General features: G+C 38.8%; 2 protein-coding genes and 1 long non-coding RNA gene across 3 annotated transcripts; 1 reads left to right on the forward strand and 2 right to left on the reverse strand.

Annotated features, from left to right (window-relative positions):
- Positions 1-426: 426 nt before the first annotated feature.
- LOC103463342 (uncharacterized) lies at positions 427-3,433 on the forward strand. The gene is made up of 3 exons (XR_533499.3): positions 427-1,127; positions 2,209-2,259; positions 2,860-3,433. It is a non-coding gene; the product is annotated as an uncharacterized LOC103463342 (long non-coding RNA).
- On the reverse strand, positions 3,431-6,561 carry LOC103463343 (tubulin alpha-1B chain-like). The gene is made up of 4 exons (XM_008406633.3): positions 6,450-6,561; positions 5,397-5,619; positions 5,132-5,280; positions 3,431-5,036 (listed from the first exon to the last, which is right to left on the reverse strand). The coding sequence occupies exons 1-4, from the start codon at positions 6,450-6,452 to the stop codon at positions 4,056-4,058; spliced, it is 1,356 nt and encodes a 451-aa protein (XP_008404855.1). The 5' UTR covers positions 6,453-6,561; the 3' UTR covers positions 3,431-4,055.
- A 7,311-nt stretch (positions 6,562-13,872) lies between these two features.
- Positions 13,873-16,762, reverse strand: LOC145551413 (tubulin alpha-1B chain-like). Its single transcript, XM_081606142.1, has 4 exons — positions 16,628-16,762; positions 15,620-15,842; positions 15,355-15,503; positions 13,873-15,260 (listed from the first exon to the last, which is right to left on the reverse strand). Exons 1-4 carry the CDS (start codon positions 16,628-16,630, stop codon positions 14,280-14,282), a joined length of 1,356 nt encoding a protein of 451 aa, XP_081462268.1. The 5' UTR covers positions 16,631-16,762; the 3' UTR covers positions 13,873-14,279.
- Between the last annotated feature and the right edge of the window lie 529 nt (positions 16,763-17,291).

A 17,291-nucleotide genomic window follows, 5' to 3' on the forward strand; every position in this document is an offset into this window, starting at 1 on the left:
CTAAACATGCGTTTTTGTCAAGAAAAATACATATTTTGCTTTGTCTTTTCTGCTTGCTGTTTTTCTGCTGCATCGTTATGTTAATGAGGAGCTGCCTTCTATGTCTCCTATTGGCCAATACAGCTTTGGAACCAACGTCACTGCGTCAGACAGTTGTGGGGCGTTTAGGTGCAGTCGCTCGGTGACATCTTTGCAGGCCACAGACCAGAACAAACTTTATCTCGGTGGTTTTGTTGTGTTACCGACTGCAGTGAAGTGAACCTCCGAGCGCGGAGGAGGGAGCTAGAGAACGGCTGACCGAAATTATCGTTCATAAATCGGATCCACCTTGAGCTAAATGCCGCTTACTCTGCGGATATTGGAAAATCCAATATCCAACTCGAAACTAACTTCACTGCAGTCTGTCTCTGACAAATGTGAGCAAGAATTTGTTGATATCAGGCTAACACAATTGCGCTGGTTCCATTAATTCCACACAATTAAGAATACACGTGAATAAGATAGTTCACACAATAAATTACTAAAAACCATATTATGCCATCATCCTCCTACCACTTCCTGTTGTCTCTGTCTTTTCTGCAAGTAGTAACATCTGGTTGTGGGTCACATGACTGTCATGATTGAATGAATTATGTTTATGTCCACCAGGTGGCGAGCATGAGTTCATGAGAATGTATAAATGTAAGGAACACGACAATAGAAGCAGAGAGTCTTAGTGAGTCGAGGCCGATACACCTGTGAGCAGACCTTGAAGAAAGATGCTTTAATAAAAGCATCTGTACCTAACACTTCGTCTGTCTTTATCAAGCACGAATATAACAATGACTTGTGTGATGCAAAAAAAAATTCCATTGCAGTTTTGCAAAATACACTAATTTCGATACTGCCAAAAAAGGCTTCTAATCCTAGTACAAAAATGTAATCAAAAAATTTGAGAGTGAACTCTCTGCTCTTCCTGTCTGACGCCTGTGAACGTGACTGAGGTGTTCAGTTTTTTGTTGCCTAGTTATTCCTTGAGGCAGCATCTTGTTCTTCCTGCTGGCTCGTGACGACCTGAACGCATTGTTCCCTGTGACCACCAGAGAGCCGAGGCTTCCTGCCTGACAGCTCTGCAACCTGAAACGCTTGTGAGTTCCTGCTGCGTTTCTGCTTCATGAAACTCTGCATAGCACAGTAAAGGATTTCTTTTTAGGTAATGAGAACAGAGAATGTTACATTTTAGGAAAAAAGCAAAAACAAAAAAAACTGGCTAGATCACATGTAGCCAGATATTTGGGAAAACTAATACATTTTAATGCATTTTGGTCTTTCAACTACACAGAAACTCAGTTTTATACCACTAGAAGTTATTATTTAAAATATAAAGAATGTGTTTGCGTGTGTACATGGGAAAACAGATTTGGGGTTTTACAGTCTGTGGCAAATTATGTGCTAATATCCACATACTTGCGTTACATGATTTTCAATCGGCATCGTCGTGTTTTAATAATATTCTACTACGCAATTTAATCCTCTTGTTGTCCTCATTTTGTGGCTGTGGTAGATGTGGCTGTTGATCCGAGGACAACAGGAGTGTTAAAAGTAGTTCCACAAACATAAACTTGCTGGCGCCATGTTTAATTGCTGACTGGAAGTCGTGGTTGTTTTGAAGCACTCTGATTGGCTGACAGGTTTTAGCTTTGCGCTACACTGCCCCCTAGGGGTCTGGCATGTTTAAAACAATGATTAGAGACGCATTTGTGCAGGTTCATGTGGATGAAAACTCTTCTGAAATAGATTGTGCGCACAATGTTTTTTTATTCAACGTGGCATATTCTTATATCCTCTTAAATTTTCTATAAAATACTTATTCCACACTATAATAACCTCCCCAATTCCAACTTGATGACCTTTTACCAACTCTTTTCTTGCTCTTAGCCAAACTTCATCAATCCAAAGGAGTCATTTGTGTTTTGTCTGTCTCTGACCTTCTGACGAGAATTATTTCTTAATCAAGAAACATCTGCAGCGGTCTAAAGAAGCAATGAAACGTGTGGAACAGATTAAAACATTTTTATAAAGAGAAGGAACTGAAGAAGATGTAGACATCTACAATTTAAAGAAAAATTGTTGAATAATGTAAACATTTTAAGTGCTTTGATGTCATATTTTGTTTCTGTATTAACTGAAATATTCGTCAGTTAAATCTCCCTCCTTTCATCAAAACAGCCTCAAGAAACAACTCACCGCTTCAATTTGAGGCAACAGCACCATCAGCTGGTAAGTAGACGATTTGGGCCTTTTCAGTGTCTTAAAATAACTGACCTGCTGCTCTTATGTATCCATCCATCCATTTTCCTTAAACCCTTGTCCCTCAGTGGGGTCGGGAGGGCTGCTTGTATGCATCGTTCATTAAAAAAAATACTCCTTTATGGTTATTGTTAAAAAAAATTACTTTTGAAGTATTTTAAAATGAACCTTAGTAGATGTTAATGTTTTGTATTGGAAAAAAAAATGCCTTTTTCAAAACTTTATTGTTGATTTGAAAATGCATGATTTACCATTATTGAAATCATTTAACACGGGAAACGACTTCAGCTTTCTTTTTGTTCATACCGCCTAGTTCTACTCAGATAATAAACAAGTTTATCTACAAGTTTAAGTGAGTAGCGACAGATAAATGTTTTAATTTGATCTTATCTAATTACCAAAAACAAGACAAATAAAAAACAAAAGTAACGCATAAGAAAATCAGAAGGTATTCTTACCTTGCTTCCTTGAAAGGCAGCAGAGGCGCAATAATCAGAAATTAGATTCAACGCATGTGTTAAGCTTTCACTTCTGCATCCAATAAAATTTAAAGGGTTTTTTTTTTTTCAGCTTCACACGACACTTATGGAGAAGTTGGTTCTCATCCCTAGCTGGTCTGCTTGTCAGGTCAAAGAGATGAGCAGCAATGCAGGAAAAGACTGGATTGTTTTTCCAACCTCTGGGGTCTTTTAAAATATGCTGGGCACCAATTTGCTGGAATGAACTGCATTCCTCAGCATTCATAGTGCTGGAGACATTACTGTTAGAAATGCATTCATATCTGTGCCCCTCACTCCCGTTTCTCTCCATTCGGCTCAAGCAGAACAGACTGCAGGACCCCCGGTCTTTACAAAGAGTCACATTCATTCGTTTGTCTCACTGTGTCAGTGATTTGATCAACTATCACAACCTTGTGAATAGTCTGTGGTGAATTTGCAGTGTAAAAAGGGAAAAATATATTCAATACTTTCACAAGGTTATCTGTTTTGTTGACAATTTGGTCAGTCAATCTTAGACAGATATGAAAGCTACCGTAACCTACTGAATAAAATAATTTATTTGTGAGAATTTAGGCACAAGATAAAACCAGGTTATACTGTTTGTTTTCATTGTGTGGAAAACATTAAACCAACTCAAATACTCAGTTTTTAGTTTTTATTGATCTAATACACAAAAAAATTCCAATTCACCATACAAACGCCGTATGTTCTGCAGATAATTAAAGCAACTCCTTGTTAACAGGCACAAGGCAACAATTCAAACATTTCAGACATTTTCACAGAACAAAAATACATTTGCTTATTTCTGGTCATCTATAGGTTCTGCATTAATCTATGTTGGTTTCTCATTTCAGGCATTCGTTCTTTTTCAGGTTTATTTCTTTAATATAATTTAATAAATTCTATTTTCATTAAGTCATTAAATCCTTGTGAGGTCTCCTTTAATGTTACCCCATCAAACGAGCCTCGTGGACGTAACAAAGGCAAGACAGAGAACTGATTACTGAAAAGATGGTTTCCTATTCATTCACAAACATGTATTGGATAAGCAATAAAAAAATACAATGGATTTCTTCCTAGAAATGGGAATACAAAGTTAAAACAAACACAAGTATATTGCCATCATAAAAACCCCCCTTCAAACTTGGGTCTGCTCTTTAAAAGTGTCAACACCTCAAAGTATTTGAGCACTAAAACAGCAAGTGGAAAAACATCAGAACAGACCGCAAAAGACTTAAAACACAGAACTAGTTTTACGTGGCCATTTCAATATTCCCCTCCTTCTTCCTCACCCTCCCCTTCAATAGAATCGGTTCCGACCTCTTCATAATCCTTCTCCAGTGCAGCCATGTCCTCCCTGGCCTCGGAGAACTCTCCCTCCTCCATGCCCTCACCCACATACCAATGAACGAAGGCACGCTTGGCGTACATCAGATCAAACTTGTGGTCAAGTCGAGCCCAGGCCTCTGCTATGGCCGTGGTGTTGCTCAACATGCACACGGCCCTCTGGACCTTGGCCATGTCTCCACCAGGAACCACAGTGGGAGGCTGGTAGTTGATGCCCACCTTGAAACCAGTGGGGCACCAGTCCACAAACTGGATGGTGCGTTTGGTTTTGATGTTGGCAATAGCAGCGTTGACATCTTTGGGCACCACATCTCCACGGTACAAAAGGCAGCAGGCCATGTACTTGCCGTGGCGAGGGTCGCATTTCACCATCTGATTGGCTGGCTCAAAGCAAGCGTTGGTGATTTCAGCCACGGTCAGCTGCTCATGGTAAGCCTTCTCGGCAGAGATGACAGGAGCGTAAGTGGCCAGAGGGAAATGGATTCGTGGATAAGGCACCAAGTTGGTCTGGAACTCGGTCAGATCCACGTTGAGCGCACCGTCGAAACGAAGAGAAGCCGTGATGGAGGACACGATCTGACTCATCAGTCTGTTCAGGTTGGTGTAGGTGGGGCGCTCGATGTCCAGGTTCCGACAGCAGATATCGTAGATGGCCTCGTTGTCCACCATGAAGGCACAGTCTGAGTGCTCCAGGGTGGTGTGGGTGGTCAGGATGGAGTTGTAAGGCTCCACCACAGCTGTGGAAACCTGTGGGGCCGGATAGATTGAGAACTCCAGCTTGGATTTCTTGCCGTAGTCGACAGACAGGCGCTCCATCAGCAGGGAGGTGAAACCAGAGCCAGTGCCTCCACCGAAGCTGTGGAAAACCAGGAAGCCCTGAAGACCATTACACTGGTCAGCCTGAAGACAGAGAAGGGTTGACAGAATCCACATGTCACAAAATTAACTTTTGTCTTTCCAGATGGTTTGAAATTTACTTCATTCCATGATCTTACCAGTTTGCGAATCCTATCCAAAACAGGATCGATGATCTCCTTTCCGACGGTGTAGTGCCCACGAGCATAATTGTTGGCAGCGTCCTCTTTACCACTGATCAGCTGCTCAGGGTGGAATAGCTGGTGGTAGGTCCCAGTGCGCACCTCATCTATGGAGGAGTGGAAAATAAATAGTCACACATCAAATAAACCTTAATAAGCACATATTCAAATCCTTAATGTCAATTGCTTCATTCAGTGCTCTCCAGCAAGTGGTGAGACTTACCAATGACAGTGGGCTCCAGGTCCACATACACGGCCCGGGGAACATGCTTTCCAGAACCGGTCTCACTGAAGAAGGTGTTGAAGGAGTCGTCTCCTCTTCCTGCGGTCTTGTCACTCGGCATCAGACCGTCCGGCTGGATGCCATGTTCAAGGCAATACAGCTCCCAGCAGGCATTGCCAATCTGGACTCCAGCCTGACCGACATGGATGGAAATACACTCACGCTGGACAGGAAGAAAAGATTCATTTTAATATGGGACACAGATAAAATATGTAATCTGGCCTCAAAGTGGGAAACAAAACCATTATAAAGCTAACTGAATCAATACAGAAAAGGGCTCATCAATAAATAATCTATATAATTTAGTGATATAGATTAGAATCTAACCCAACAAAATCAGCCAGCTACTCTAATATGAAATATTTGACAAACTGTTTATAGTTTTGTACTTAGAAAATGAAGCTCTTTGTCCAAACTGTGGCTGTTAAAGAGTGAAGGAATTTATTCAAAATTTTGCATTAGCGGAATCAAACGTTTGTATTCAAAGATAAATGGACCGTTATATCAGTTGAAGAAACTTCTCTCCGCTAACTGAACACTGGCAAAAAAATAAAAATAAAAAAAAACTGAACACCGGCAAAAAACAAAACAAAACAAAAAAAAATAAGCGGGAGTCCAAAGACAAGTTTCTACAAAAAGTGTATTTTTCTTTACTCCCAAAACATCAGGATGTCTCGAGGGAAAAAAATAATTTGAGCAAATATTAAATGCGCGCCAAAGTCCTTTGATAACTATTAGGCTAACTGTCAACTGACGGGTAACTGTAGCAGTTAGCAGTTGGTTTGAGCCACCGCCACAATTAAAAGAAAAGTCTGACCATTTTAAATGCATTTACACTTACATCAGGGTTGAAAATATTTGGTCATAATACCGTAGATAATAAATTGCACTTTGTTCAAATAGGCGCGCAAATGTTGAGAGCTAAAATCAGCTCAGTTTTCATTTCCCATCCTGTGAAAAGTCAAAACGAAACAAAAGTTTAGTTATTCTTACCATTTTCTCTCTTTTCTGGACGTGTGAGGACAAAGCAGAAAGCAATGAGCGAGTAGATTTATAAGACGAGGTTCGTTGGGGAAATCTTCAACACCAGAACCGTTAGTTGGTGGCGGTTAGGCGCTTATGTTGGCTGGATCATACCATTGTGTGACAGTTTAGAGTATGTATAAACCTTAGATTTTACGGTTTTATTATAACTAGCACAAATTTAGTATGATAAACAACAATTATTTATAAAATTAAGCAAATATAAGTCAGTGGAAGTGTAGATTCTTAACAGATAAATAATATACTTGCATGAATCCCCCCTACATATTTTCAAGATGGTCTCGCCCTACTGCAAAGCCTCTGCTGCCTAATCCAATCCTGTAGGTGGCGGTAAGGCGCCGGTCTAATACTGCACAGGTTAAAATAGCTGTCAAAATCCAGATGATTGATTAAAAACGCGTCTTAAAAGTACAGTAGTACAGAAAACCTCTTCACTGTAGTTCTCTTAACATTACAGCCACTTATTTCCAAAAGAAAAAAACAAAACCCCAACCCCAACTCATAGTCTATGAGTCATAGATCCCGTTCTGCCTTGGGAACGTCCGACTGCGAGCAAACTTTGGGGATCGCCAGCACCAGGAGCCTTGGAAGACGCCAGCGCCCTCCCACATCTATGTCATGCTCAATTAAGTTAGCTGAGGTGGGATCCCGGGCCCCTCCGAGGTCCGGGCGCACCACCGGCCCGTCTCGCCCGCACCGTCGGGGAGGTGGAGCATGAGCGTGTGTGATAGGACCCGAAAGATGGTGAACTATGCCTGGGCAGGGCGAAGCCAGAGGAAACTCTGGTGGAGGCCCGTGGCGGTCCTGACGTGCAAATCGGTCGTCCGACCTGAATATGAGCGCTGACATTTCTGCAGGTGAAGGAGCGTTGTTCTGGTTGAACTTGTTTAGGAGTCGACAAGATGTTCTTTAAAGCACTTATCTGCTAACCTAAGACGAGACAGTTATGCTTTGAATGTACTTTCCAAATATTACGTATGAAAGGAGTCTAAAGCAGCTACAGACTCATCTTTGTATAATCCAGATGGTACAATAAAGGAAGACACCTCTTTGGCTGGAGCAGACATGGGTACAGACATGGGTGCTTTGTAATGCTGTTCAGTTTCCTATAATCAGTACAGAATCTATAAGTACCGTCAGGTTTTCTAACCAGCAAACATGGTGAGGCCCAACTGGAACAAGATGGTTTAGCCAGGCCGTTGTCCAGCAAATGCTGAATTTCTTACTCCAAAAATGTACTTTTCTCTGGAGGAACATGATAAAAATGTTGACGGCTGCGCATCTGCCACATCTATGTCATGCTCAATTTAGTTAGCACATGTTGGAATGTCACTGAAATAGGCATGAAAATCTAAAATGGACTGCTTCAACTGCTCACTTCTTTCTGCAGACAAATGACTCAATAATGTTTGTAGGTTAGACAACAGTTTTTAAGTCTGGGCTGGAACACGGCGTCATCTGGAGTCTGCACAACCTCATCTAATCCTGCGATGCAGCTCAAGTCTGCCTTCATAGAAGCAGCTCACTTTTTATGCTGGGTTGTGTTGAGACACTTTACCAAGGTCGAGAATGAGTCACATGCTGTTAGACAAAAGGCCCATAGTAAAGAGTTACATGTTTGATTCTGTTAGACACTAAGGTCCATTTCTCACGAAAAAGGTTTTTGATTTTGTCTGCTGGGATTGATTTTCTGCTGTGTTTGATTTTCTCATGCGAGCAAAACTGCAAAAAAAAAAAAGAGAAAAGAGAGAAGAGGTGATTTTTGAGCCTAAAGTTTGAGCCTAAACAGATGGAGGGTGAACTTGAAAAGGAAAATTACGATCCAAAGTGGGGCACCAGGACATGGATTATGCTCGGTGAGCAAATAGAAGCATTAATAACTTATTTGGCAGAGTACGACAAATATCAAAATAAGGGAGAAAGAAAAAAACAAAAAAGGGATAGAATACCTGGTGCAGAAGAAAGGAGGCGACCTGTTAAACAGAAATACCGGCTGGAAGGAACAAATGACGCTGAGGGAAAACTGAATTAAACTAAACTAATCCTGCACAATCCACTATTTTCACATGTGGTAAAATTAACTGTATGAAAGATGAATGAAATTACATAACAGGTAAAATTATAAACAAAATACAGTGACATCTAATGGGTTGAAGTTTTTGAAACTCAGCTTAGCTGTAGACAGGTTTAAATTTAAACTTAATGAAACTTGAAAAATGAGGTTTATAGCTGACTTGAACTTTATCATGGACTAAACAATATTTTTCTCTCTTATTATCTTATCAAAAACGATTTCTTTTAATTTGAAACTTGGTCACCTTAAAATGTCTAGAGGGAACAGGATTGGTAAATGAATATGAGTTTGTGTTTGATTCAAAGAGAGATTATGAAATAGCTCCAGATTCAATTAAGGTTCATTACATTGGTTACAACATATTCTTGTCTCAAAGACAATTAATGATTCTAAATCTAGATAATTCGGTTACCTTACTTCAAAGTGGCAAATAGTATGTTAGAAAAGGAATAATAACATTTCAGCTTTGGTTTAAAACCAGATGCCATTTATTACGAAACTGTTTCATTTGGTTTGACATGTTTTATTTTCTCTTCATTTGTATTAATATTATTGTTGTTTGTATTTTTTCTAATAACAAACTAACTAACTTACTAACTGAACTAACTGCTGCTTTCGAAACACATGCGTGTCTTGGTAGAAAGGCACAAATTGGTCATGATAAACTTTTAAAGTGGATATGATAGTAATTGATTATGTAAAAACAAACTGGACAACAACTGGCCCACAACACTTGTGTGCCTTAAATTTTGATTGAATTGATACATAAATTCAAGCCCAACAGAACATTTGATTTTAAACGCAATGACATCAGTACTGCATAATCTTTGTCTAAATCTTTTGCTCCTCTGCCTAAATTGATCAATTCTTCTTTTGTCGGTTCAAACAGAAAATTGACACGGCCTTTTAGGAAAGCAATCCAAATTCTGATCTGAACTCTTTAAAATAATAAAACTTTTGGCCTTTGCAGTACAGTTTCAGTTGGACATTTTAGAAATATATATAGAAAAAGAATCCCTGAAAAATATTTCTGAGAACAATAGAAATGCTGTTGTCAGAAATATTTTTCTATTTACATCAGAAAACAAAAGGGGGAAATGGTAAATGACAAACATAAAACATTTCTGATAAAACTTAACGAAGATAAAACATTTCTGATAAAACTTTACATTTAAAACATCTGATAGTCTACTTTCAATTCTAGATAGATGATTTGGAAAACTTGTAACACACCCTGTAATATTTTAGTTTTGGAGAATAGTAACAAATGCAAAATTGCTTTCAAATTTTTAAATTATATCAACAGGGGGTGGAGAAGAAATGGACTAATTACTAGTCGGTTCAAAGATATGGTAAATTATGAATGTATTCAGTTGACATGGGTATATTGTGAGTTTATTCACTGAGCTCTTATACTGTCCCTTCCTACATGACTGAAATACAGAGTTATATAGAATCTCTTACTGGATTAAAATTGGTAATTTAAAATTGAATAGCTTCTATCAATATCTATGATATGTTTATTTGCATATTGGTGGATTTCCTGCATCACCTAATTGTATAATTTTAATTGTATAAAGTTACAGTTGGATGTAATTGTTATCATTGAGAACATTTTGGTTAAAAGTACTTTAAGTTCTATGGAGCCCCAAAGGGGACATGGAGAAAAATTCAGACAAAATGTGAACATTTTTTAAATTCTAAAAAGAACACAATACATAAATACAACACTCAGCCGTTTTGAAAAATATCAGGATAATGGTAATATTTTCATTAATGGAATAAAGAATATTTGATTAGTTTTCTTTTTGACCTAAATTATTAAGGAAACTTGACTGGCTGTCTTAAAGCGTGGCATTTTCACAAGGATGCTTTTGTGTAAAATTGGACACTATTGAATTAATTATTTTACATATGCATTTGAATAACCAATTTATGAAAAGCATTTTGTCTAAATTTTTAATAATTTTTTAGAGTTTCATTTTTGAGAGGAGTTGATTCCACAATCGGTTAACTCTGAAACATCTGAGGGTGAATCATCTTAACGCATTTCTATTTGTACCGCCCACGTTGAGAACCGCTAGTCTACTGTCTTTGCACTCTGACCTCTGCTATCTGACCCCCAGGATAAGTTTAACGGTACAAGTGAAGGCTCGATGCAGCAGGGTGTTACAACTCTCTGCAGCTTACAGAAATATTTTGTTTGCCTGAATGACTATAACTCTGATTGTCCAACATCTGGCTAATGTGTTTTTCTCCTCCAGCAAAATTTCTCAGAAACGGGGAGATGCATGGAATGAATCTAATCTACAAATTGTGAGTTAATATAATATTTTGAGAAATGTTTCCGTTTTGGGCTTCAGCAAAATATAAAAGAGGTTAAATCAAAATTCACAAATGTTTTAACTATTCGAATGAGTTTCTAAAGTAATACTGAATATCCTGAATTGAATACATTAAAATGAACAATGATGTCATGTGTCAAATAGATTTCTACAAAATAGAGTTGTTTAAAACAGGGAATACATTGTTTGATTGCTGCTTCTCTCTTGCTATAATTCAAAATAATTTGTTTAACCAAGTCATTCAGGAAGGTCTAACCTGAACTTTATATAATTTAATAAATCTAGTTGTATCAAATTTCTCCCCAAAACTGCCAAAAACATTAATAAATATGATAAACACTGCAAAAGAGGGTAATTCAGTTAAATTAATATTTTATAGAAGGGTTTCAAGAGAACCAATTGTTCAAAGGTTAAAATTGTTGAACTTTTGGGATTTAAAACCATGAAGTCCATTAATTATTTTAAACCAGGATGTGACAGGGTTAACTTTGTTCTTGTAAAAAAAAACGAAACAGGCTAATCATTATATGAGGGTTAAAAATGAGAAGAAAAATACGAAGATTCAAATTAAAATGGTCCAAATTGGGATTTACAAATGAGCAATTATGGAATGGATCCAAGGTAATAATGTCTAAACATTTTCATAATCATAATTTACAGTTTTTGGTTTGAGACAAAATAGGGTTGTCTTTTATGAATGGAATATATTACAAGGGATCTTAATTTAACACACATCATTAACCTTTCACACTATTGATAATATTTTACAAGCCTTTAGTGTAGCGGGTTACTTCTTGTTAAATGAGGACTATTTGACTGAACTTGATTAAAATAACAAAATCAAAAAATTTATAGATGGTTTAAGATTTCTGGTAAAGTTTCTATTGGGGATCATTTCAAATGATATTCCTTTGATAAAACGTGACTATGGGCAGTTTTGCACATTCATTTCATAATCTGATCCTTTACATGATTTTTGTTTGGTTTGATTTTGTCTGATCCTATGAATATGGCAACACTTAAAACAAGCAATGCTATTTTTGGAGATTGAAATGTGTTACTTATTAAGCATTTCTTTAACTATTATTAAGAGGAGAACTTAAATAACAGATGTTATTGATATATTGATGCTCTATTGGCTTACTATATAAAAAAAACCTCTGATCTTCAGCTTCAAGGAGCAGCCTTTAAATAAAAGATATAAAAAAACATTATGTTTACTAATCAGATGATGCACAACCTTAAAGAATCTTCCTTGCTCTCCTCATCACCTGTGGATGCTGCTGCTCCCTGCCTGAGGTTCTTGGCTGTTCAGTGCATCACCTCCAACATAGAGAAGAGCAGTGGTACCAATAGAACCCCACCTGCCTATCAGATGGTTTCCCAGAACCAAAAGACGACCGTGGAACTCCAGCTCTCTAGAGTTTAAGGGCACTATGAGTATGACAAAAATATGTTTTCCTTCACTTTAATTTTCTTCATATAATCCATTGATTTCGCTTTTTGTTGTGTTTTTTGTTGTTGCAGAATAAAGTCCAATCCTTTCTGGGTGTGCCGGGATGTGAGACTGTGGGCGCCTTCCACGATTGGTGGACCAATTTACAGCTGAAACGCCACTGAGGCCTCGCGGGCCTGTCTGGGTTTCCTATCGAACTGCGCCGGCTCAACATCTGGACACACGCAGAAACTGATTTAAAGTTGATAGGTCTTGCTGTAACAAAAACTGATCTGATTCGATTTTATTGATCTCATTACAATTTTTTTAAGGTTACTTAATCATTTGGTTTTACTAGTAGTATCATTACATTTTACTTATACGGAATTTTAAATATTTAATAATGTAATATCATCAATTTTGATTATACTGCCTGTAATGCTAATTTACTTCATTGGTTTGCAAATTCAAAATGTGCTCGTTCTATACTCTGTGCCCTTAACATTTCTTTTCATCTGTTGACTTTGCATCCTTTCATAGCGTATTAACTTCTTCACTATTATCGCAACATTTTATTGATTCATGACTTTAACTTCAGAAGTAGTATCTTAACATTTCTTTGTCTGGATTGTCTATTTTAAGTACAATCTCACATTTATTCATTACTTCATTCATTTTGGGTTTATTAAATCTTGCATATTATCTAACATTTTATTGATTTTGCATTTTAGTAACTTTTACTCATTTACATTTTATTCATATTAACCCAACACTTTATTCCTTTTTGCATTTTATTAAGTTTTGAAATATCCTAACATTTATTCAATTTACATTTTGGTTAACTCTAACAATTTAGTGAATATAATTTTTTAATACTTTACTTTAAATTATATCCTCCTAACACTTCACCCATTTTATATTTTCATAAAATTTAACATTTATTCTTTTAATTTGGATTACAAAAAAAGAGAGAGAAAACTAACACAAAAAATTTCTGATTTTGCTCTTTTATAGTTCATTACCCTTCTATGGCATGGCGTTGACCTGAGGTAAGAAAATATGTGGGTCCAGAAAGTGTCATGGTCCGACTGTATGATTGATGTGTAATTACAGATGACGAAGCTCTGACATGCCATGGTGGGTTGACTTATGTTCCTCCAAATTTAACACTCTAACATCCTTTAACGATTTTCTTTCTTAAAGATGGTTTCCTAATCTTCATTAGATTGTAAGGGGGACATTGTGATTTCGATCCACCGCCTAAGAGGCATAGGGGTGCCCTGTCCGTTTTTACCCCCAAAAATGAAATGAGATGAAATTAATGAAAGACAACATTAATTGAAATGATGTATGTATTTATGCCAACATCTGCAAAAGCCTCGGGGGATGTTTTCCAGAAGGGACAGTGTCTACTCTAGGGTTTGTCTTCTCCTTTTTGGGCTCTTTTAGAGCCCAACAGGGGGAATGTTGAGACGCTTTACCAAGGTCGAGAAAGAGTCGCATGCTGTTAGACAAAAGGCCCATAGTAAAGAGTTTATTTCTTTAATATAATTTAATAAATTCTATTTTCATTAAGTCATTAAATCCTTGTGAGGTCTCCTTTAATGTTACCCCATCAAACGAGCCTCGTGGACGCAACAAAGGCAATACAGAGAACTGATTACTGAAAAGATCATTTCCTATTCATTCACAAACATGTATTGGATAAGCAATAAAAAAATACAATGGATTTCTTCCTAGAAATGGGAATACAAAGTTAAAACAAACACAAGTATATTGCCATCATAAAACCCCCCTTCAAACTTGGGTCTGCTCTTTAAAAGTGTCAACACCTCAAAGTATTTGAGCACTAAAACAGCAAGTAGAAAAACATCAGAACAGACCGCAAAAGACTTAAAACACAGAACTAGTTTTACGTGGCCATTTCAATATTCCCCTCCTTCTTCCTCACCCTCCCCTTCAATAGAATCGGTTCCGACCTCTTCATAATCCTTCTCCAGTGCAGCCATGTCCTCCCTGGCCTCGGAGAACTCTCCCTCCTCCATGCCCTCACCCACATACCAATGAACGAAGGCACGCTTGGCGTACATCAGATCAAACTTGTGGTCGAGTCGAGCCCAGGCCTCTGCTATGGCCGTGGTGTTGCTCAACATGCACACGGCCCTCTGGACCTTGGCCATGTCTCCACCAGGAACCACAGTGGGAGGCTGGTAGTTGATGCCCACCTTGAAACCAGTGGGGCACCAGTCCACAAACTGGATGGTGCGTTTGGTTTTGATGTTGGCAATAGCAGCGTTGACGTCTTTGGGCACCACATCTCCACGGTACAAAAGGCAGCAGGCCATGTACTTGCCGTGGCGAGGGTCGCATTTCACCATCTGATTGGCTGGCTCAAAGCAAGCGTTGGTGATTTCAGCCACGGTCAGCTGCTCGTGGTAAGCCTTCTCGGCAGAGATGACAGGAGCGTAAGTGGCCAGAGGGAAATGGATACGTGGATAAGGCACCAAGTTGGTCTGGAACTCGGTCAGATCCACGTTGAGCGCACCGTCGAAACGAAGAGAAGCCGTGATGGAGGACACGATCTGACTCATCAGTCTGTTCAGGTTGGTGTAGGTGGGGCGCTCGATGTCCAGGTTCCGACAGCAGATATCGTAGATGGCCTCATTGTCCACCATGAAGGCACAGTCTGAGTGCTCCAGGGTGGTGTGGGTGGTCAGGATGGAGTTGTAAGGCTCCACCACAGCTGTGGAAACCTGTGGGGCCGGATAGATTGAGAACTCCAGCTTGGATTTCTTGCCGTAGTCGACAGACAGGCGCTCCATCAGCAGGGAGGTGAAACCAGAGCCAGTGCCTCCACCGAAGCTGTGGAAAACCAGGAAGCCCTGAAGACCATTACACTGGTCAGCCTGAAGACAGAGAAGGGTTGACAGAATCCACATGTCACAAAATTAACTTTGTCTTTCCAGATGATTTGAAATTTACTTCATTCCATGATCTTACCAGTTTACGAATCCTATCCAAAACAGGATCGATGATCTCCTTTCCGACGGTGTAGTGCCCACGAGCATAATTGTTGGCAGCGTCCTCTTTACCACTGATCAGCTGCTCAGGGTGGAATAGCTGGTGGTAGGTCCCAGTGCGCACCTCATCTATGGAGGAGTGGAAAATAAATAGTCACACATCAAATAAACCTTAATAAGCACATATTCAAATCCTTGATGTCAATTGCTTCATTCAGTGCTCTCCAGCAAGTGGTGAGACTTACCAATGACAGTGGGCTCCAGGTCCACATACACGGCCCGGGGAACATGCTTTCCAGAACCGGTCTCACTGAAGAAGGTGTTGAAGGAGTCGTCTCCTCTTCCTGCGGTCTTGTCACTCGGCATCAGACCGTCCGGCTGGATGCCATGTTCAAGGCAATACAGCTCCCAGCAGGCATTGCCAATCTGGACTCCAGCCTGACCGACATGGATGGAAATACACTCACGCTGGACAGGAAGAAAAGATTCATTTTAATATGGGACAGAGATAAAATATGTAATCTGGCCTCAAAGTGGGAAACAAAACCATTATAAAGCTAACTGAATCAATACAGAAAAGGGCTCATTAATAAATAATCTATATAATTTAGTGATATAGATTAGAAACTAACCCAACAAAATCAGCCAGCTACACTAATATGAAATATTTGACAAACTGTTTATAGTTTTGTACTTAGAAAATGAAGCTCTTTGTCCAAACTGTGGCTGTTAAAGAGTGAAGGAATTCATTCAAAATGTTGCATTAGCGGAATCAAACGTTTGTATTCAAAGATAAATGGACCGTTATATCAGTTGAAGAAACTTCTCTCCGCTAACTGAACACTGGCAAAAAAAAAAAAAAAATAGGCGGGAGTCCAAAGACAAGTTTCTACAAAAAGTGTATTTTTCTTTACTCCCAAAACATCAGGATGTCTCGAGGGAAAAAAATAATTTGAGCAAATACTAAATGCGCGCCAAAGTCCTTTGATAACTATTAGGCTAACTGTCAACTGACGGGTAACTGTAGCAGTTAGCAGTTGGTTTGAGCCACCGCCACAATTAAAAGAAAAGTCTGACCATTTTAAATGCATTTACACTTACATCAGGGTTGAAAATATTTGGTCATAATACCGTAGATAATAAATTGCACTTTGTTCAAATAGGCGCGCAAATGTTGAGAGCTAAAATCAGCTGAGTTTTAATTTCCCATCCTGTGAAAAGTCGAAACGAAACAGAAGTTTATTTATTCTTACCATTTTCTCTCTTTTCTGGACGTGTGAGGACAAAGCAGAAAGCAATGAGCGAGTAGATTTACAAGACGAGGTTCGTTGGGGAAATCTTCAACACCAGAACCGTTAGTTGGTGGCGGTTAGGCGCTTATGTTGGCTGGATCATACCATTGTGTGACAGTTTAGGGGTTGTATAAACCTTAAATTTTACGGTTTTATTATAACTAGCACAAATTTAGTATGATAAACAACAATTATATAAAATTAAGCAAATATAAGTCAGTGGAAGTGTAGATTCTTAACAGATAAATAATATACTTGCATGAATCCCCCCCTACATATTTTCAAGATGGTCTCGCCCTACTGCAAAGCCTCTGCTGCCTAATCCAATCCTGTAGGTGGCGGTAAGGCGCCGGTCTAATACTGCACAGGTTAAAATAGCTGTCAAAATCCAGATGATTGATTAAAAACGCGTCTTAAAAGTACAGTAGTACAGAAAACCTCTTCACTGTAGTTCTCTTAACATTAAAGCCACTTATTTCCAAAAGAAAAATACAAAAAACAAAACCCCAACCCCAACTCATAGACAGTTGCGCAACTACACATTATTCAGGTGGATGCAAAAACATAGATCGGCGCCCCCCTCCCCCCCCCTCCCGACCGAGGGACGGAACGTCAGGGTGAAGGA

Source organism: Poecilia reticulata, chromosome 4 (assembly GCF_904066995.2).
Source record: "Poecilia reticulata chromosome 4, P_reticulata-male-v2, whole genome shotgun sequence".
NCBI classification, from domain to species: Eukaryota; Metazoa; Chordata; class Actinopteri; order Cyprinodontiformes; family Poeciliidae; genus Poecilia; species Poecilia reticulata.